Source organism: Pleurodeles waltl, chromosome 4_2 (genome assembly GCF_031143425.1).
Source record: "Pleurodeles waltl isolate 20211129_DDA chromosome 4_2, aPleWal1.hap1.20221129, whole genome shotgun sequence".
NCBI lineage: Eukaryota > Metazoa > Chordata > Amphibia > Caudata > Salamandridae > Pleurodeles > Pleurodeles waltl.
Genome location: NC_090443.1, coordinates 348279880 through 348295736, shown reverse-complemented (window position 1 = coordinate 348295736; position 15857 = coordinate 348279880). Strand labels below are relative to the sequence as shown.

At 44.6% G+C, this 15857-nt stretch overlaps 1 protein-coding gene across 3 annotated transcripts in view; it reads right to left on the bottom strand.

Annotated features, from left to right (window-relative positions):
* ABCA4 (ATP binding cassette subfamily A member 4) overlaps positions 1–15857 on the bottom strand; it is a 1046570-nt gene that overhangs the window by 72571 nt on the left and 958142 nt on the right. For all 3 annotated transcript variants that reach the window (XM_069231419.1, XM_069231421.1, XM_069231420.1), the window contains one exon: positions 13133–13280. In XM_069231419.1, the coding sequence (XP_069087520.1) occupies positions 13133–13280 (148 nt within the window). The remainder of the gene's footprint in view (positions 1–13132; positions 13281–15857) is intronic.

The window sequence follows — 15857 nt, the reverse complement described above, 5'->3', positions numbered from 1 at the left end:
CATTAATGATCCTGGGGACTGGCACCCTGGGGCAGGTGCCCTATGTCCCAAAGTGCCAACCCTCGGAACATAGCTGTTTGCTGTTGCTTGCTAGGAGATTTGACAGCTCCCACCAAGCAAGAGCCAACAGTAAGTCTGCTCCGAGCGGGCATGAACAGGAAAACTGCTACCCGCTCACTGGGTGCAGGCTTTTCATTGGGAAGGAAAACAGATGAAAGAATTCCTCTCACATATTTTGCCACTCCCTGTGCGCGGGAACAATACCTGCTCCTGCTGGAGGTGGAGAGCTGGCAGGGAGAGTGGAGGATTGAGGTTCTCTCTTCGGTCTCCAAAAGTGCACACTTAGGCCCTCATTATGACCCTGGCGGTGTTGCACCGCCAGGGCCAACGGAGGCGGGAGCACCGCCGACAGGCCGGCGGTGCTCCCTTGGGCATTCTGACCGCGGCGCTTTGGCCGCGGTCAGAAATGGAAAAACTGTGGTCTCCCGCCGGTTTTCCGTTGCCCATTTGAATCCCCCATGGCGGCGCAGCTCGCTGCGCCGCCATGGGGGATTCTGACACCCCCTACCGCCATCCTGTTCCTGGCGGTTCGCCCGCCAGGAACAGGATGGCGGTAGGGGGTGTCGTGGGGCCCCTGGGGGCCCCTGCAGTGCCCATGCCAATGGCATGGGCACTGCAGGGGCCCCCGTAAGAGGGCCCCGCTAGTATTTCACTGTCTGCATAGCAGACAGTGAAATACGCGACGGGTGCAACAGCACCCGTCGCACCTTCCCACTCCGCCGGCTCGATTACGAGCCGGCATCCTTGTGGGAAGGGAGTTTTTCCCTGGGCTGGCTTAGAATGACCCCCTTAGTGCCCTGCGAGGGGCTAGGGCACCCAGCAACAATTGGCCAGGCCCTGGGGGATGGGGACTATGGGGCTAAAATCGGGTTGAGGAGGGGGGCCACATGTGTCCCCCTTCTGGGTTGCCTACATATGGGAGTGGGCCATAAGGTTTGGCCTGGCCCTACAACCGTTCTCCTGCCGAACAGGGCCAAAGGACATGTGAGATGTGAGGGAGGGTATCTGCAGAGGATTGACTGCAGAACCTGGCTGCAGGCCAGGCAATGTGACCGACCCACCTCCATGCACGGTTGAAGGCCATGTGTGGAGGGGGGTTAGATGCCTAGAGGGGGTTGGCAGGCCCTATGGCCAATACCCAATGTGCACAGCCAAGGCCATGCATGGCATGGGGTTGGCTGCCTAGGGGAGTTGGTGGTAGGTTCTGGTCACAGGCTTTCAGCCATCCCTTGGGTGCAGGTTTGGGTGCCTACGGGGGTTGGCTGCATGGACTTAGCCAAACCCCGTCGCACAAGGCCAAAGGTCATGTGCAGCAGGGGTTGGATTAATGTAGGGTAATTAAATATTACTTAACATATTTTTTAAACCTAGAAATTCTGTGAAAACAAGAAAGATTACAGGGACGTTATAGTAAGGATATAGAGTTACAAACACATTAGAAAATCATTGAAAAAAAACAAAGGTTATAGGGCTAGTACAGTTTATATGCCCAAAACCACAGAAATTCAACAGTCATTGTTATACTTATCTCAAAGATTTATAACCTGTTCCCTAAAGTGACTGTAACTCGTGCCCTCTCTAAGCACTACTACTTACCCCACATATTTCATTAGTAATGACATCCTGTATAACATAATTTATAATATAACTACAACATTTGCAATAAAATTAGTGATGAGAAAACTGTGCATGGCGGGCATGAGTTATAGTTACTTTAGTGCCCAAGTCTGGAAACCATTAAAAGGAACTTCAAAACAATGAGAGACAGAAACATATGAATTCCAATTGATGCCAAGGATTGGAGCCTTGCAAACTGTACTAAACAGTGACAGGTGATTTATGTCATCATGTTCTCCTGATTATTTACAAAGTACACAAGGACAAACAGAAATGGGCTCCCACCTTCACCCTTATTCCAAAAGTGAATGCTAAACTAATTCTTCAATCCACAATATTCTTTACAGAAAGGACATCCCTTTCTTGTCAAATGAAGAATAGTTATTGTTAGAGAGAAGCTGGACGCTACACTATAATCCTGAAAACAAGGCTTCCTACTAAACGGCCTTAAAACGCTATAAAAAAGGAACTTGAAACAAACACAAACTGACTATTCACCATGTGAAATGAGGCAGCAAAACACTCTACTCACACAGTTTTCATCACTGTAAAAAACCTATTGAATCATCACTTAGGACCAAATGTACGAAATCGTGGGTTTGCACATTCCTAATAGCAAATTTTAGCAATTCGCAATTACAAAATTGCAAACGGTGATGCACTACAGTGCGTTTGACACTGGTTACAGTTCCCAGTGGGAATATTCATGAGGCAGGTCGCAATTTGTGACCCATTAGGAATGGCCAAAATCACAGGGATGGTCGCCTGCTAGGGTCAGCAGAACACCATGTCTGTGAATGCATTTTCAAGAAAACATTATTTTTTTTTTATGTGGGATGCGTTTCAAAAAGAAAACAGTAGGACCACTGTCTGCTCTTGAAAAATGTTTGCATGCACATTCACAAAGGGAGGGGTAAGGGGTTCCCCTGGGGGACCCCTTCCCATTTGCGAATGGTTTACTACCAACTTGAAGTCGGTGATAAACTGCAAATGTTTTGTGACCACATTCTAGTCACAAAACATTCATACATTCACCTCAGGGTCCTTATTAGGAAGGGACGCCCTTAACATGCCCCTTCTTAATACCGAATGGCAAACCTATTTTGCGATTCAGTAATGGGGTACTGAATCGCAAAAATAGGTGTGGTATATAGAAAATGGCATTCTTCCAGTTGCAAACGGCTCTATTATGCAAATCAGGCAGTTTGAAACCTGAAACAATCTATGTACATCTGTCCCTTAGTTGCTGCTATCCTGTCTCAGCTTCACGCGACCAGCTCTCCTCTTTTTTTTTAAATGAGAAAACTGGGTTTAATTTTCCTAAAACAAAAACTTGAGAAAATGCTGCAGCATAGAATATTTACGGCACTTCCGCCTTCTTTCTGGTGATAATACAGACTATTTTGTTGCAAACTAAGGGGCTCCTTAAGAGTTTGCGGTCCAACCACGGGAACGGGGAGGACGCCACCGCCATGGCAGTGACGTCCCCATCTGAGCGTATTACAGTGTTCTGACCGGGCTGAACATTGTAATACGCATTCCTGCCGGGCTGACTGCTGGGAACAATGCTGGGATATTGCCCTTGCCTCCTTTAAGGGAGCCAAGGCCAATATCCTAGCACTCCAGCACCCTTAGAATGCAAACTGTCTGCTGTGCAGACAGTTTGTATTCCAACGGTGCTAGCCAGGGGGGAGATCATAGGCCTGCACAGGTATGGCCAGTGCAGGGGCCCCTCTGTTGCCCCTGGCACTGGCTTTCAGCCAGCCTTTTCATGGCGGGGTCCCAGTCATGAAAAGTCTGGCGGAAGGTGGGGTTGTAATCAGTCAGGTGGCGCCGCCAGGGCTGGTTATAAGCCCGACTGCCATCACCCATCTGGATCTGTGATCCCGGCAAGGACAGCGGTCTTTAGACGGGTCTGCCCACCAAAGTTGCAATTGGGCGGTCGGACCACCTGGAGTGCAGCGGTCTGACTTTCAACGTGAGTGTGGCAGTCCTCGGACCGCTACACTCGTAATGAGGCCCTAAATCTGGATCTCCCTTGCATCCTTGCCCCCCTTTTTTTGTCTTCACTCTGTAGCAAAGACAACTTCTCCTATGTTGAGAAATCTATGCAATTCCTTTTTAGCTGAGTCCATAGTGCTCTCCATATTGAAACAAGCAACTGTACTCCCTTTACTGAAGTGACTGACGCAGATACCTCTGCAATGAGCAATTTTAGGTCTATATCTCTGTAACCTTTACAAGCAATAATCATTGAAAGACATATTAACATGCAGCTGCTGCAATTTATCAAAGCCAGTGGTTTACTTGAGTCATCACAATTGGGTTTTTGGGCTCAGCATATCACTGAGTCTGCACTGTTACTAGGCACAGAATACCTGTGCGAAATCCTGGAACGAGGAAGTAGGACAGCCCTCATCCAGCTGGATTTGAGTGCTGTCTTTGAAACAGTATTCCATACCACACTTCTAATTGGGCTAAAGCTTAACAACATTAAAGAGATGGTGCTGAAGTGGCTCACCTCCTTTTTAAGCAATAGGACCCTAATGGTGAAGCTCAATGATTTTACCCTTTTACTCGGCCTCTAGCAAGGGGAGAGGGTCCGTAGGAACCATCATTCAGCCCCATACTGTTCTTCTTATATTTTGTACTCTTGGCTCCTCTAAACTGCTCATCAAACACAGATGCTACTCAGATTATGACCTTCTTAATGAGGAGACTCAGGGCCTGAATTAATATTAGGCAGATAGCCCCGTGCTCCACCATGGGGATAGAGTAAATTACTCCTTCACCATGACGGAGGGACCACCCACCTAATGTATAAATGACCGCCATGTAGGCAGTCATTTATAAAAGCATTGGCAGGGACCGTTGTCACAGCAGTTCCAGGCAATGCATATTACTCTATGCCACGGGGTTGCATCAGCAGAACGTGCCCTGTAGCATGGGAAAGTTGTTTTTTCTTTACAAAAAAAAAAATCACAAAATGGTATTTTCCTTTTGTAAAGAAAACATCTAATGTTCCACTCATCTTGGGAGTTTTCTCCACGGTGGGGGGAACATTATAAGGTTTTTCCTGTTCCTTACCACTAGGTTTTACCTGGCGGTAAAAAACAGTAAAAAATTATTACTTGTCTGCCCATCTACATTGGGCAGCAGACATGTAGCTATTTCTCTGATGGCCCTTACTGCCCATTGCTGTTGTAGATGTTTGGCCACAGCAGAGACAGAGTAGTCTCCCCTAGAGCAAAATGTAAGTTCTGCCAGCAATTAAATTAGTCAGGGAGAAAACTCTCTCACTGCCGCAGTGGAGTACCCGTCCGGCCAACATATAAATCGGACCCTTACTCTATTGCTGAGAATTTCCAGCATTGCTTGTAGATGGCTGCGCAACAGACGGCCATCAATTTGTTGAACTTGAAGGGGGACAGGACAGAGGTGGTAATCCTGATTGGATCTCTAAAGATCTGGTCATCCTGTTGGTGGCCAGCTAAACTAGACCAACCCCCATTTCCAGAAGAGGCAGCAATCTGTTTAACAGGCTTTTTTCACATATGCTGGTTACAGAAGATATTATTGATGCTACCAATGGTTCAGTGTAAAATTGTGATCCAGGCGGTGACCCTTTCCTGATTGGACTACTTTAGTCCCATGTACTTGTGGTGTTGTGAGCCTATGGGGGTTATTCTAACTTTGGAGAAGGTGTTAATCCGTCCCAAAAGTGACGGAAAAGTGACGGATTTACCACCAGCCGTATTACGAGTCCATTATATCCTATGGAACTCGTAATACGGCTGGTGGTATATCCGTCACTTTACCGTCACTTTTGGGATGGATTAACACTCCTCCAAAGTTAGAATAACCCCCTATGTGTGCTAGGACCCTTGTGGTTCTAGGGAGACTGAATAGAGGAAATATGTAACTTGCTGGGAGGTGTTAAGGTGTGGTTATTAACGGGTATGACATTTTTAGAGAGTAGTGTGTGATCGGATGTGGAGGGATAAAGACATCAGCTAAAGAGCTCCGTGTGTGGCATAGTTCTTTACATGCTCCAGGGCTGGGGAGGATGTTACAACTGACGAAGTGTAGGGGATCTGTGCCCCAAAGAAACAAGACTGCTCTCCCTGAGAGTTTGCAATGATAAACAAACTGCTTGTGCATGCCACATGCTCCCAAATCGATAAGAAGAAATTTGAAGTTGGCATGTGTGGAGCGGAAGCTCCGCTCCAGCCCGTATAGAGCCCTCAAAGAAGTGGAAGGCCCTGAGGAGGACAGCATTTTGAAAGCCCACCAGAATCTGTTGGGAAGGCTGAAAGAAGAAATATTGTGTCGCGCCCTAACACAGAGCTGCCATCCATGCAAAGCAAACGCTAAAGGCAGTGATATCCAGGTACGAAAGTACAAACGTACTTACCAGCAAGAGCGAAGGAAGTGCCACACGACCTTGAATCGGGTGTGATGACCCAAGTCAAATTGAGAAGCCAATGTGTGCACAGCGGCGAGTAGCATTCAGCGCTCCGAACGTCAATGGAGTGGCAAATTATTTTAAGGGCTGCATAAAAGAGCATGAAGTATGATGTTGCAGTGTTTCAGAAACCACCACCGAAATTCCGCACCACCAGAAAGCTAAATATTGGCCCCAGATGGACCGCATGGATCGAGACATTCATACCTTCATAAATACTTTAGAAGAAGTAGGTGACAAGAAAACTATTAAGTATTTCATGTTGAGAGAGAGAGAGACACTCAAGGCCTCATTCTGAGTTTGGCGGGTGGGGGAGGCCGCCCGCCAAACTCGTTAGGTCGGAAAACCGCCAGTTTGGTTTTCCACCCTATGGCCCTATTATGGGTTTCCCGCTGGGCCAGAGGGCGAAAACAGAGTTTTTGAACGCTGGCCCAATGGGAAACTGCCCACAACATTGACGCCAGCTCGTAATCGGTCCAGCGGCGATGTTGCAGTGTATCGAGTGTGACAGCACCCGTCGCGCTTTTTACTGCCTGTAATTCTGGCAGTGAAAAGCGTGATGAGGCAGCGCATGAGGGCCCTTGCACTGCCCATGCCAAGCGCATGGGCAGAGCAGGGGTCCCCATGGGCCCCCCTGGCACCCAGCCTCCAACAGCTTTTGCATGGCGGTGGAACTGCTGTGCAAAAGCTGGCAGACACCGGAGTCATAATCCAGGGCAGCGGTGCTTGCAGCGTTTCCCTGGAGGATTAAGATCGCCAGCACCGCCAAGCCATTGGCCCGCGAAAAAGTACCAGTGCCGGTGGCCCGACCATGGCACTTTTACCATGGTCATTATGCGGCTGTCGGCCCGCCCCATTGGCAGCGTCTGACCACCACTGGGAGTCTGGCGGTCCTCGGACTGCCAGACTCGAAATGAGGGCCTCAGTCTAGAGAAAATATTAGTGGCTGCAAGAAATGATGAAAGAGCAGATCGACAAGCTGATGAAATGGAAGCTAGAACAGCGAAAGATTTACAGGAGGTGGTCATAAAAAGCACAAGTACAAGGTAAATGAATGCCAATCAATGTCTTCAAGGAAGAAAAACTTGTGTTTCTGATGTGTGTTTTCAATTCCCCATAAAGGTAAATGTCCAGCCGTAGGACAGGTGTGCAAAGGTTGCAGGAAAGAACATCACTTCATAATGGTTTGCAAAGCGAAAGAGAAACCAATTACATCACAGCAAGAAGAGAAAATGGATGCCAGAAGGTTCTGGAAGCATTCTCACCACGCCCATAAGGCCAAAAAGCAGCACCAGTTATGACAAGTAGAAACCAAAGTTGATTGTCACTAAGCTCATCCTATAAAGGCTGTTCAACGTCATTATCAAGCTCAAGTGAAGAAGATGGCTGTGTGAGGATGATGTCAACCAAGGAACGATAGACGCATGTTGGTTTGGCTGTTTGGAAGGTAGAACAAAAGACAAACCATCAAACAAAATAACTGAATTCATTTGAACATTGCCCCAAGATTACAATAAAAGTCAATGGTTGCTCCATAACCTTTATCATAGACAGTGGAGTGTCTATTAACACCATGCAAGTCAAGAAGAATCTATCTCCTGTGGCATACCTTAACCCATCAAACACTAAGATATACATGTGGGCTGCTTATAAACACTTGCAGAGTTAAGGGTCATCCATAGCGACATTGTGAAATAAAGCAGTATCAGTGCAAGCGCCAATTCACGTTCTTCAAGAGACTTCATCCAGTGCATGCCTACTCACTTTTACCACTGCATCTGGCATGGAACTGATATCTCTCAATTATAACCGTCACACTCAATCTGAAATTGTAAGACAGTTTCTGTTGTTGTTTCATGACCTAGGAAGGCTCAAAACAATGAAAGTGTGACTCCACATTAATTAGGACATTCACCCTGCTGCCCAACGGCACCACAGAGTCTCTTTCACTTGCAAGAAACCATTGAGAAAGAACTAGAAATGCTGGTGAAGCATGATATCATTGAATGTTCCACCTTTCCTACAACATGGATTTCTCCCATAGTGGTGGTGTCAAAAAGGACAGTTGAAGTGCAGTGCACATCTGTGTTGATATGCACCATGCGAACAGAGCAATCGAGACAGAGATACATCCTGGTCCACACATAGTGAACATGATCACACAACTGAACAGTGCCAAAGTATTTTCCCATCTTGACCTGAACATGGGATACCATCAACTTGAGTTAGAAGAGAACTGCAGATACATCACTACTGTTTCGACTCATGTTGATTTTTTCAGATACAAAAGGTTGCATTTTGGAGTGTTGGCAGCTGCAGAAATATTTCAGGATGTTATATGTCAAACAATTCAACCTTTCACACATGCTTTTAATTATAATGATGACATACTGGTATTTGGAGCAATTCAAGAGGAGTCTCTTACACAAGTATGCCAGTTACTTGCTGACACGGGTCTCGCTCCAAACACACCAAAGTGTGAGTTTCACAAGACTAAACTTCAGTTCTTTGGGTACATATTCTTTGATGACAGGTGACTCCTGCCTCAGATAAAGTGCATGCACTGCCAGCTACTTGCACCCACGAGATGTCACCATGATGCAATCCTTATTAGGCATAGCCAGTTAATGCTCAAGGTACATTTGTGACTTTGCTACAGCCCCCCATTAAGAAACATGACAAAACAAAATGCCCCTTTCCAGTGGTCTGCTGAATGTGATCAAAGCTTCAAAAGAATAAAACACACGATTGAGAATGCAATCGAGATGGCCTATTTTGACCCCAAGTTACATACTGAAATCACAGTCGATGCGTGCCCGGTGGGGCTTGGGGCAATCCTTGCTCAAAATAATAGTCATGTGAATGCTCTGAAACACATTGTAGCAAATGCCAGCTGAAGCCTGTGTTACACAGAACATGCCTTTTCTCAGCCGGTGGAGGAGAGTTTGGCTGTAGTATGAGCCTGCAAACATTTTCATGTGTTTCTACATTGAAACCTTCTCACTATCATTACAGACCACCAAGTGCTGCTTAATATTTTTGGTGACTCAAAAGCCAAGAGGTCCCCTCGCATTGAAGGGAGGTGCGACTGCTAGAGTTTGACTGTGCCATAGTACACATGCCAAGTAAAAATCAGAACCCTGCTGATTAATTTTCATGCGCACCACTGCATCGTCACAGTGCAACATCCAAAATGGCTGAGGAGTACATTTCCTTCATTGTGAGTTCCAACACGCCAGCGGCCATGTCCACTGAACAGATTATTGCTGCTGCTAATGCCAATATGTACATGCTTGTTCTCAAAGACATCATTTCAACTCAGTAGTGAAAAAGGAACACTCAACCTATTGCTGATGATGTTAAATTTAAAAAATTCAGAAATGTACAGGATGAACTGTTAGTGACCAAGGAAGGTGTTGTATTGAGAGGCTCAAGAATCGTCATATCAGAGAGACTAAGACACCAAGGGGCAGATATCAAAGGGTTTTCCCCATACTATCTCTATGGGAAAATGTGTTCGTACATATGCCCCCAAGTCATTAACCTAGCCCATGAAGGACACTGTGGCAATGCACCCACCAAAAGAGCCTTAGGAGACCAAGTGTGGTTCCCCAGCTTAGACGATGGAGGTGAGGGGGAACCCAAAGAGTGCCATCTTTGCAACTGCCTTCCTCAAAACTGATGCAGCATCCATTGACAATGTTTGACCTTCCTGCACAAGTCTGGGAAAGAGTTGCAGTTGATTTCTTTGGGCCCTTAGGAAGCAGACATCATCTCATGGTAGTCAGCTATCATCAACAACCCATGATAAGGTCATCAAGCGACTGGACAACATCTTTGCAGCGTGGGGTATCCCTGCCATTCTCAAATTTGACAATGGTCCGTTGTTCAATAGGAAAGAAATCAAGAAGTTTTTGGTCAGACTAAATGCCAAGCATCAAAAGCATACAACTCTGTGCCACCAAACCAATGGTGCTGTGCACCAATTCATGGGTACCTCAAAAGGGTCATTCAACGAGCATCGCTGGAGGGAATCAAGCTAAACCAGGCCCTGTGTCAAGCCCTCAATGCACATCACTCAACTCTTTGCTCCACAAGTGGTGAGAATCCTGGCACTTTGATATTTGGGAAAGCCATTGGAACCAAACTGCCACAGTTGACAGTTACCGACCTTTGAATGCTGATAAGATTAATGTCACAGACACTTCTCGAAAGTGCAAAATGTAAACATATGCTGACCTGTGTCGATGAGCTTAGGAAATAGTCTTTGATGAAGCTGACTGAATATTGGTCAAGAAAACAAAAGCAGAAAACAGACACTCCGTGTGCTGTGGATCCTCTCAGGGTGATGGCGTGTAAAGGGCACATGGTGACGGCACATCGTACTAAACAGTCCATCACACTGAACTTGTCACATTTTAAGCACCTACCTTGACGTTCACCAGCTCCTGCAATTATGGATAAGGCAAACCTGCCTAACAGTCCAGATCAAGCATCAGAACTGGTGCCCCCCGGTGCACAACCAGAGTGCACCTCAACTATCTCATACCACTCGATCTGCCTGACTAGTGTGAGCTCCTTAGTGACTTATTGAAGAAATATAATCTAACTGTTGTTCTTCTTTAACAAGGGGGAGATGCAGTATTATGGGACTATGGGCCTGATTACAACTTTGGAGGAGGGTGTTAATCCATCCCAAATGTGACGGATATACCACCCGCCGTCTTACTAGTCCATTATATCCTATGGAACTCGTAATACGGTGGGCAGGATATCCGTCATATTTGGGATGGATTAACACCCTCCTCCAAAGTTGTAATCAGGCCCTTTGTATGCTAGGACCCTTGCAGTTCTAGGCAGACTGAAAAGAGGAATTACGTAACTTGTTGGGAGGTGTTAAGGTGTAGTTATTAATGGTTATGACGTAATCAGAGAGCAGTTCATGATCATATGCGGAGGAATAAAGACATCTTCTACAGAGCTCCATGTGTGATATGGTTCTTTGCATGCTCCTGGGTGGGGGAGGATGCTACAGTACGTAGAATTGCCTTTAGCACTTTAAAACGATTGTATCTAGCACAGCATGGAATGTTGCAGGCAAGCAACTGCTAAATATCCTGCAGCGTCAGTCCATAGGGAAACAGATTAGAGATTTACAGTGGCTCCCAGCATAAACAAGCATTTGCAATGCAACGGGTCTCGCGTTTGCTCATGTTAGAGCTGATCGCGTTGTAAACTCCAAACCCGACTTTTCATCTATCGGCAAAAGTGCTCTTATGTACGTAACCCGAAAAAGTAAAATTAACTGTGTAAAGCGCTCGACTTCTGCCAAGCGAAATCGTGCTAGGAAAATGAGAAAAAGTAGTCCCCGATCCGACAGAAAACAGCGAGCCTCTCATGTTTTCTATACTTGGTCGCTGCGCTCGTGGAGGGCTAACCACCGGAAAAGGCATGACGTGTGCATGCCTTCCACTAATGAAAGCAAGCAGATTTTACTAGGCAAGCTCACGAACCAATGAAACACACTGACGTGACATCGACAGGGCTCCGAGCCCTTTTCTAATAACTAAAGCGTCTCGCTGCGATACACATGCACGAGCGCATGCAACGCAGGCTCGACCCTAAAAAAGAGTAATTTTTAAATCGCTCTGCATCTCTCATTAAGGCGTTATGCAATAAAAGCTCAGCTGCAATGACGTCTTGTTTTAGAATGTACCAATCAGCTCGTATTCTACAATCTATCACGAAGTTTGAACTGGGAGTAGTTCCTTTTCTACCATTCCTTTAAAACAGGAAATTAACTTCAAATAAATATTGAAACAGAATTTAATCATTTCACTTTTAGGAAAAAAAAAAAGACTTTGCAAAAGATTTTAAGTTCGACAGACAGTACTTCATCTGTCAGAGTGGTGGAGGGCATTACCTCCACGATTCTGGTAGACTATCCTCTGTCAAATTTAGAGATAACCGCTGGCCCAGCAGTCATCTGTGTACCTTGAAGAGAACCACCATCAAGGCAGTTCCCTTCAAGGTACAACAAGTATGGTGTATGACTGCGGTCGGTTTTGATGGCATTCCACCAAGCTTTTAATATTTTTTTGCTTTTTGAAAACAAAGTCCTAAAGTGGGGTGTTTGTTATTGAAGAACAAAAAACTGATGGCCATCACACCTTCTGAGTTTTCTCTCAGGGTGTGTCAGCTTTGTTTATTCTGTCCCTCAACACCAGGATTTATCTGGAAGTGACGGACAGTAAAAAGAGACACTATACAAGAGTACAATCAGAATAAATACACCAAGCAGAATGAAGTAAGTATTCTTTTATCATCATGTAACATTTAATTTGATTGCTCTTTCCAATTAAGGAATGATAGGATTCAAGAACATTATAATTATCCAAGGAAATAACATATATGGTCTTTAAAGTTAGCAGTTAAAAATATGCCCCCCTAAAGTTAGCATTCAAAAATATGGATTCGTCTAAAAAACGTTTTAATCAGTGCAAGAAGGCATGAATGTATTAGTCTTTTGAAAAAACACCTCTGGTTGTTCACTCACAAGGTCAGATTTCCCAGGTAGGGGTGAAAGTTTTTTAAATGCATTTTGAGACTTGTAGGCCTGATTTTATAAAAAGAAATAGGACTACAGGTCCGAGAATGTAAAGAAAAGCCCTGGACGTGGGTAACTAGTTAAACATGGACCAAGGAAATATGAAAGCTCTGCTGGCCCTTTGTCGGTGTATGTATGTGGTATCTACATAGCGCAAACTGAGCCAAAAAGGCAGGACAGTGTGGCCAATGTTGACGCTCACTACTTCGGTTTTCATAGTTACATTAACAGATAGATATGTAGGTTATTTATGACAGACTTAGGCCCCACAACTGCCAAATTCAGAACTAAAGGGCAGCTCGCAGGCGCAAAGGAGGAAGACACCAGTGGGCACATTAACATCAGTAAAGAGGAGCAACATTTTATAACCAAACATCACTTACTCTGTTGTTTTCAAACAAATCGAGAATAAATGTAATGGCGCTGCTGTTTATGCCAACAAACAGATTAAGACACGAGAGAGCGACATAGGCAGTGCTGGGCACGTTGAAGAGGTAGGATGCTGGGTACATCATAGGGATAACGGACCATCTGGGGGAAAAATAGAACACAAGTCCAGTTTCACTCTCCGTACGACTATAACACCTTGATAAGTGATCAGTCACATGCATTAGCCTTTTCTTTTGTAATTGCTCTATTGACAAACAATTTTAATGGTATCGAAAGTAAACACACAAAAAATGTGCAGCCTCTAGGAAGCAAAACAATGGAAAACACAGACACTAGAAGACGTGGAGAAGCAAAAACTGCCACAGGAGCTAGCCGAGAGAAAAGGGAGGTAGCATGTCTCTAAATGATCTCCATTTTGCAGGAAATCCCAAACCCATTTGAAAACTCTTCTCAAAGTCAGGAGTGGCTCGAGGTGGTTTGAGGGGTGGGGTGGCAAGCAGGGGGAAGAAGAATGAATTAAAAAAATAAAAACACTTACCTGCATCGTCACTACCTCCACCGGGCTGGAGAGAGCACAGTGTACATGTGTATTTGGCCGGCCCAAGACAGCCGGCCAAAATACATGCGCAATGAGAAGGAGTGCTTCTCCCCCTCAGTGCTCTTCAAAGCCTGTGGCTCCAGCCCTTTTTACAGAATGATAATAAACGTACATTTGTAGCAAAAGGTTTGCAGCTGCTGCTGCTGGGGTGGAGGGAAGAGTGATGCTCCTCCGCCATAGCAGAGGAGCCATTCTGCTCAAAGTCCACAGCACAGTGAGCCCTAAGTAGTGGCAAATGAGCCTTGTATTAATATAATGTACAAAACACTATCTATCGTGAAATGTGCCCAAAAGACTCCCACTCACAGTAAAACGGGCTTAAGATATTGATCAATTTCTACCTCTGAACTTTGCACTATATATTTCCCCACATCCTCTTATCTAAACATATCCCATAATCGGAGCGCAGGCAGGAGTGGGAATGCATATTATTATTATTATTATTAGTAGTAGTAATAGTCGAAGTAGTAGTAGTAGTGGTGTTAACGCTGAATTTTGCTAATGAATATTCATGTATTCTGAGTGTTGAATTTGCATAGAAAATGAGTTAATGTAGAGAAATGATGCACACATTTGAAATTGTGCCTACTTGAGTGGCCGTCAATGTTCACGAAGTGTACTTATTAATAGCTTATTAATGTAAAATGTTGAGCTCATGTTTTGATTAATGTAGTAGTATGTCATATTAAGGGTTATGTATTATGTATTAGCTTTATTAATCATAGGCCTTAACTTAAGCGAGGTCTTGGGCCTAGTTGCATGGCCTCATGTCAAGCTGCATTTCTTAGGTGACTTACAAAGTGGCTGCTTAGAGAATTAAATTGTGATTTTCCACTGTACTGACCAAATGCTCATAGCTGAAATTCTTTCTCATGAGAACTGCTTGCTAGAATATGCTGTACTAGCTAGGGATACAATGTATAACGTAGTGTGTGTAAGAATGACCTTCCCAGGAGAAGACAATGGATGCACTGACTGGAGTATAAGCCGCTACAATATTAATACCTGACAAGCCTAACAACAGGAACAGGAGAAAAGGAGCCAATCATCGGCATGGGAACTGTGTACTAGTAAATTCTTAGACTCGAAGTTCTACTTTCATTGGACTAAATGCAAACATGCAATTCTTTGATCAATGACGACGTGGGAAGTAGTTTTAGGAAATGTAACTTAGCCAGACCACATGAAGAGAAGATGCGCCATATGCTCTATTCTTTCGAACTGTCCAGAGAGGCCGTTCCACAATATTCTTCTTAACTGTCTTGAGTTTTAGTTATTATTCTTTTCCAAACTGCATGAAGAGACTTTGCTTTTCCTGAACTTTAATGCTGAATCCTGATGCTTTACTGACCGAACTGATGTCCTATTGACAAAGACTGTCACAGCTTACTGAACTATACTGAGGCAAGGTATAAGACGATGTTACTGATTGTTATAGCTATTTGCTTTTGTCGCTAGGTACCACCTGCTAATTTTGCTAGAGCCGTAGTTAGATGTTTTTCCAAATTGGTGTTCACTAAATTGTATTGCATGAAGTCCAAACATGCTACTCTAATAGGAGGTTTAGTTAAGATGCTTGCTACATGTAATAACAGTTGATGTCCTTTCTTTGCTGAATCTAAATGTATGTAATTTCGTTTGCGCAGTTATTTTTGCTATTAGTTTGCACGGTAACCTTAGAAGGTGTAGTGGTCCAAGCTTTGATTAGATTGCAATTCTTTAGACAGTGTTGTTTCTGTATGTTTATCATTTGATTTTGAGAGTAAGTTACGTTATGTTAGCTTTGTTAATATAGGGAAATAAACATTCTAACGTTTACACAAAGGTGTGGTTATTCGTGCCCGAGGGGTCATGGTGTGTGGAAATTACAGACTCCTATTGATTGTTGCTATTATTGATTGATACTGCTATTGATTTGTATTGCTACGGGGTTACATGGTGAGAACTACTCAAAGCGCAGTCAAAAGGTCCATCGACCTACAACGCGTCCCCTTATAAATTAATTTAATAAGGTCTGACGCGCTAACAGAGGTAGTAGTATTAGCATTGTTAGTATTATGCAATTTATGTATAAAAGCATATCACTTTCAAACTAAAGATGTCCTTTGACACCACTTCAC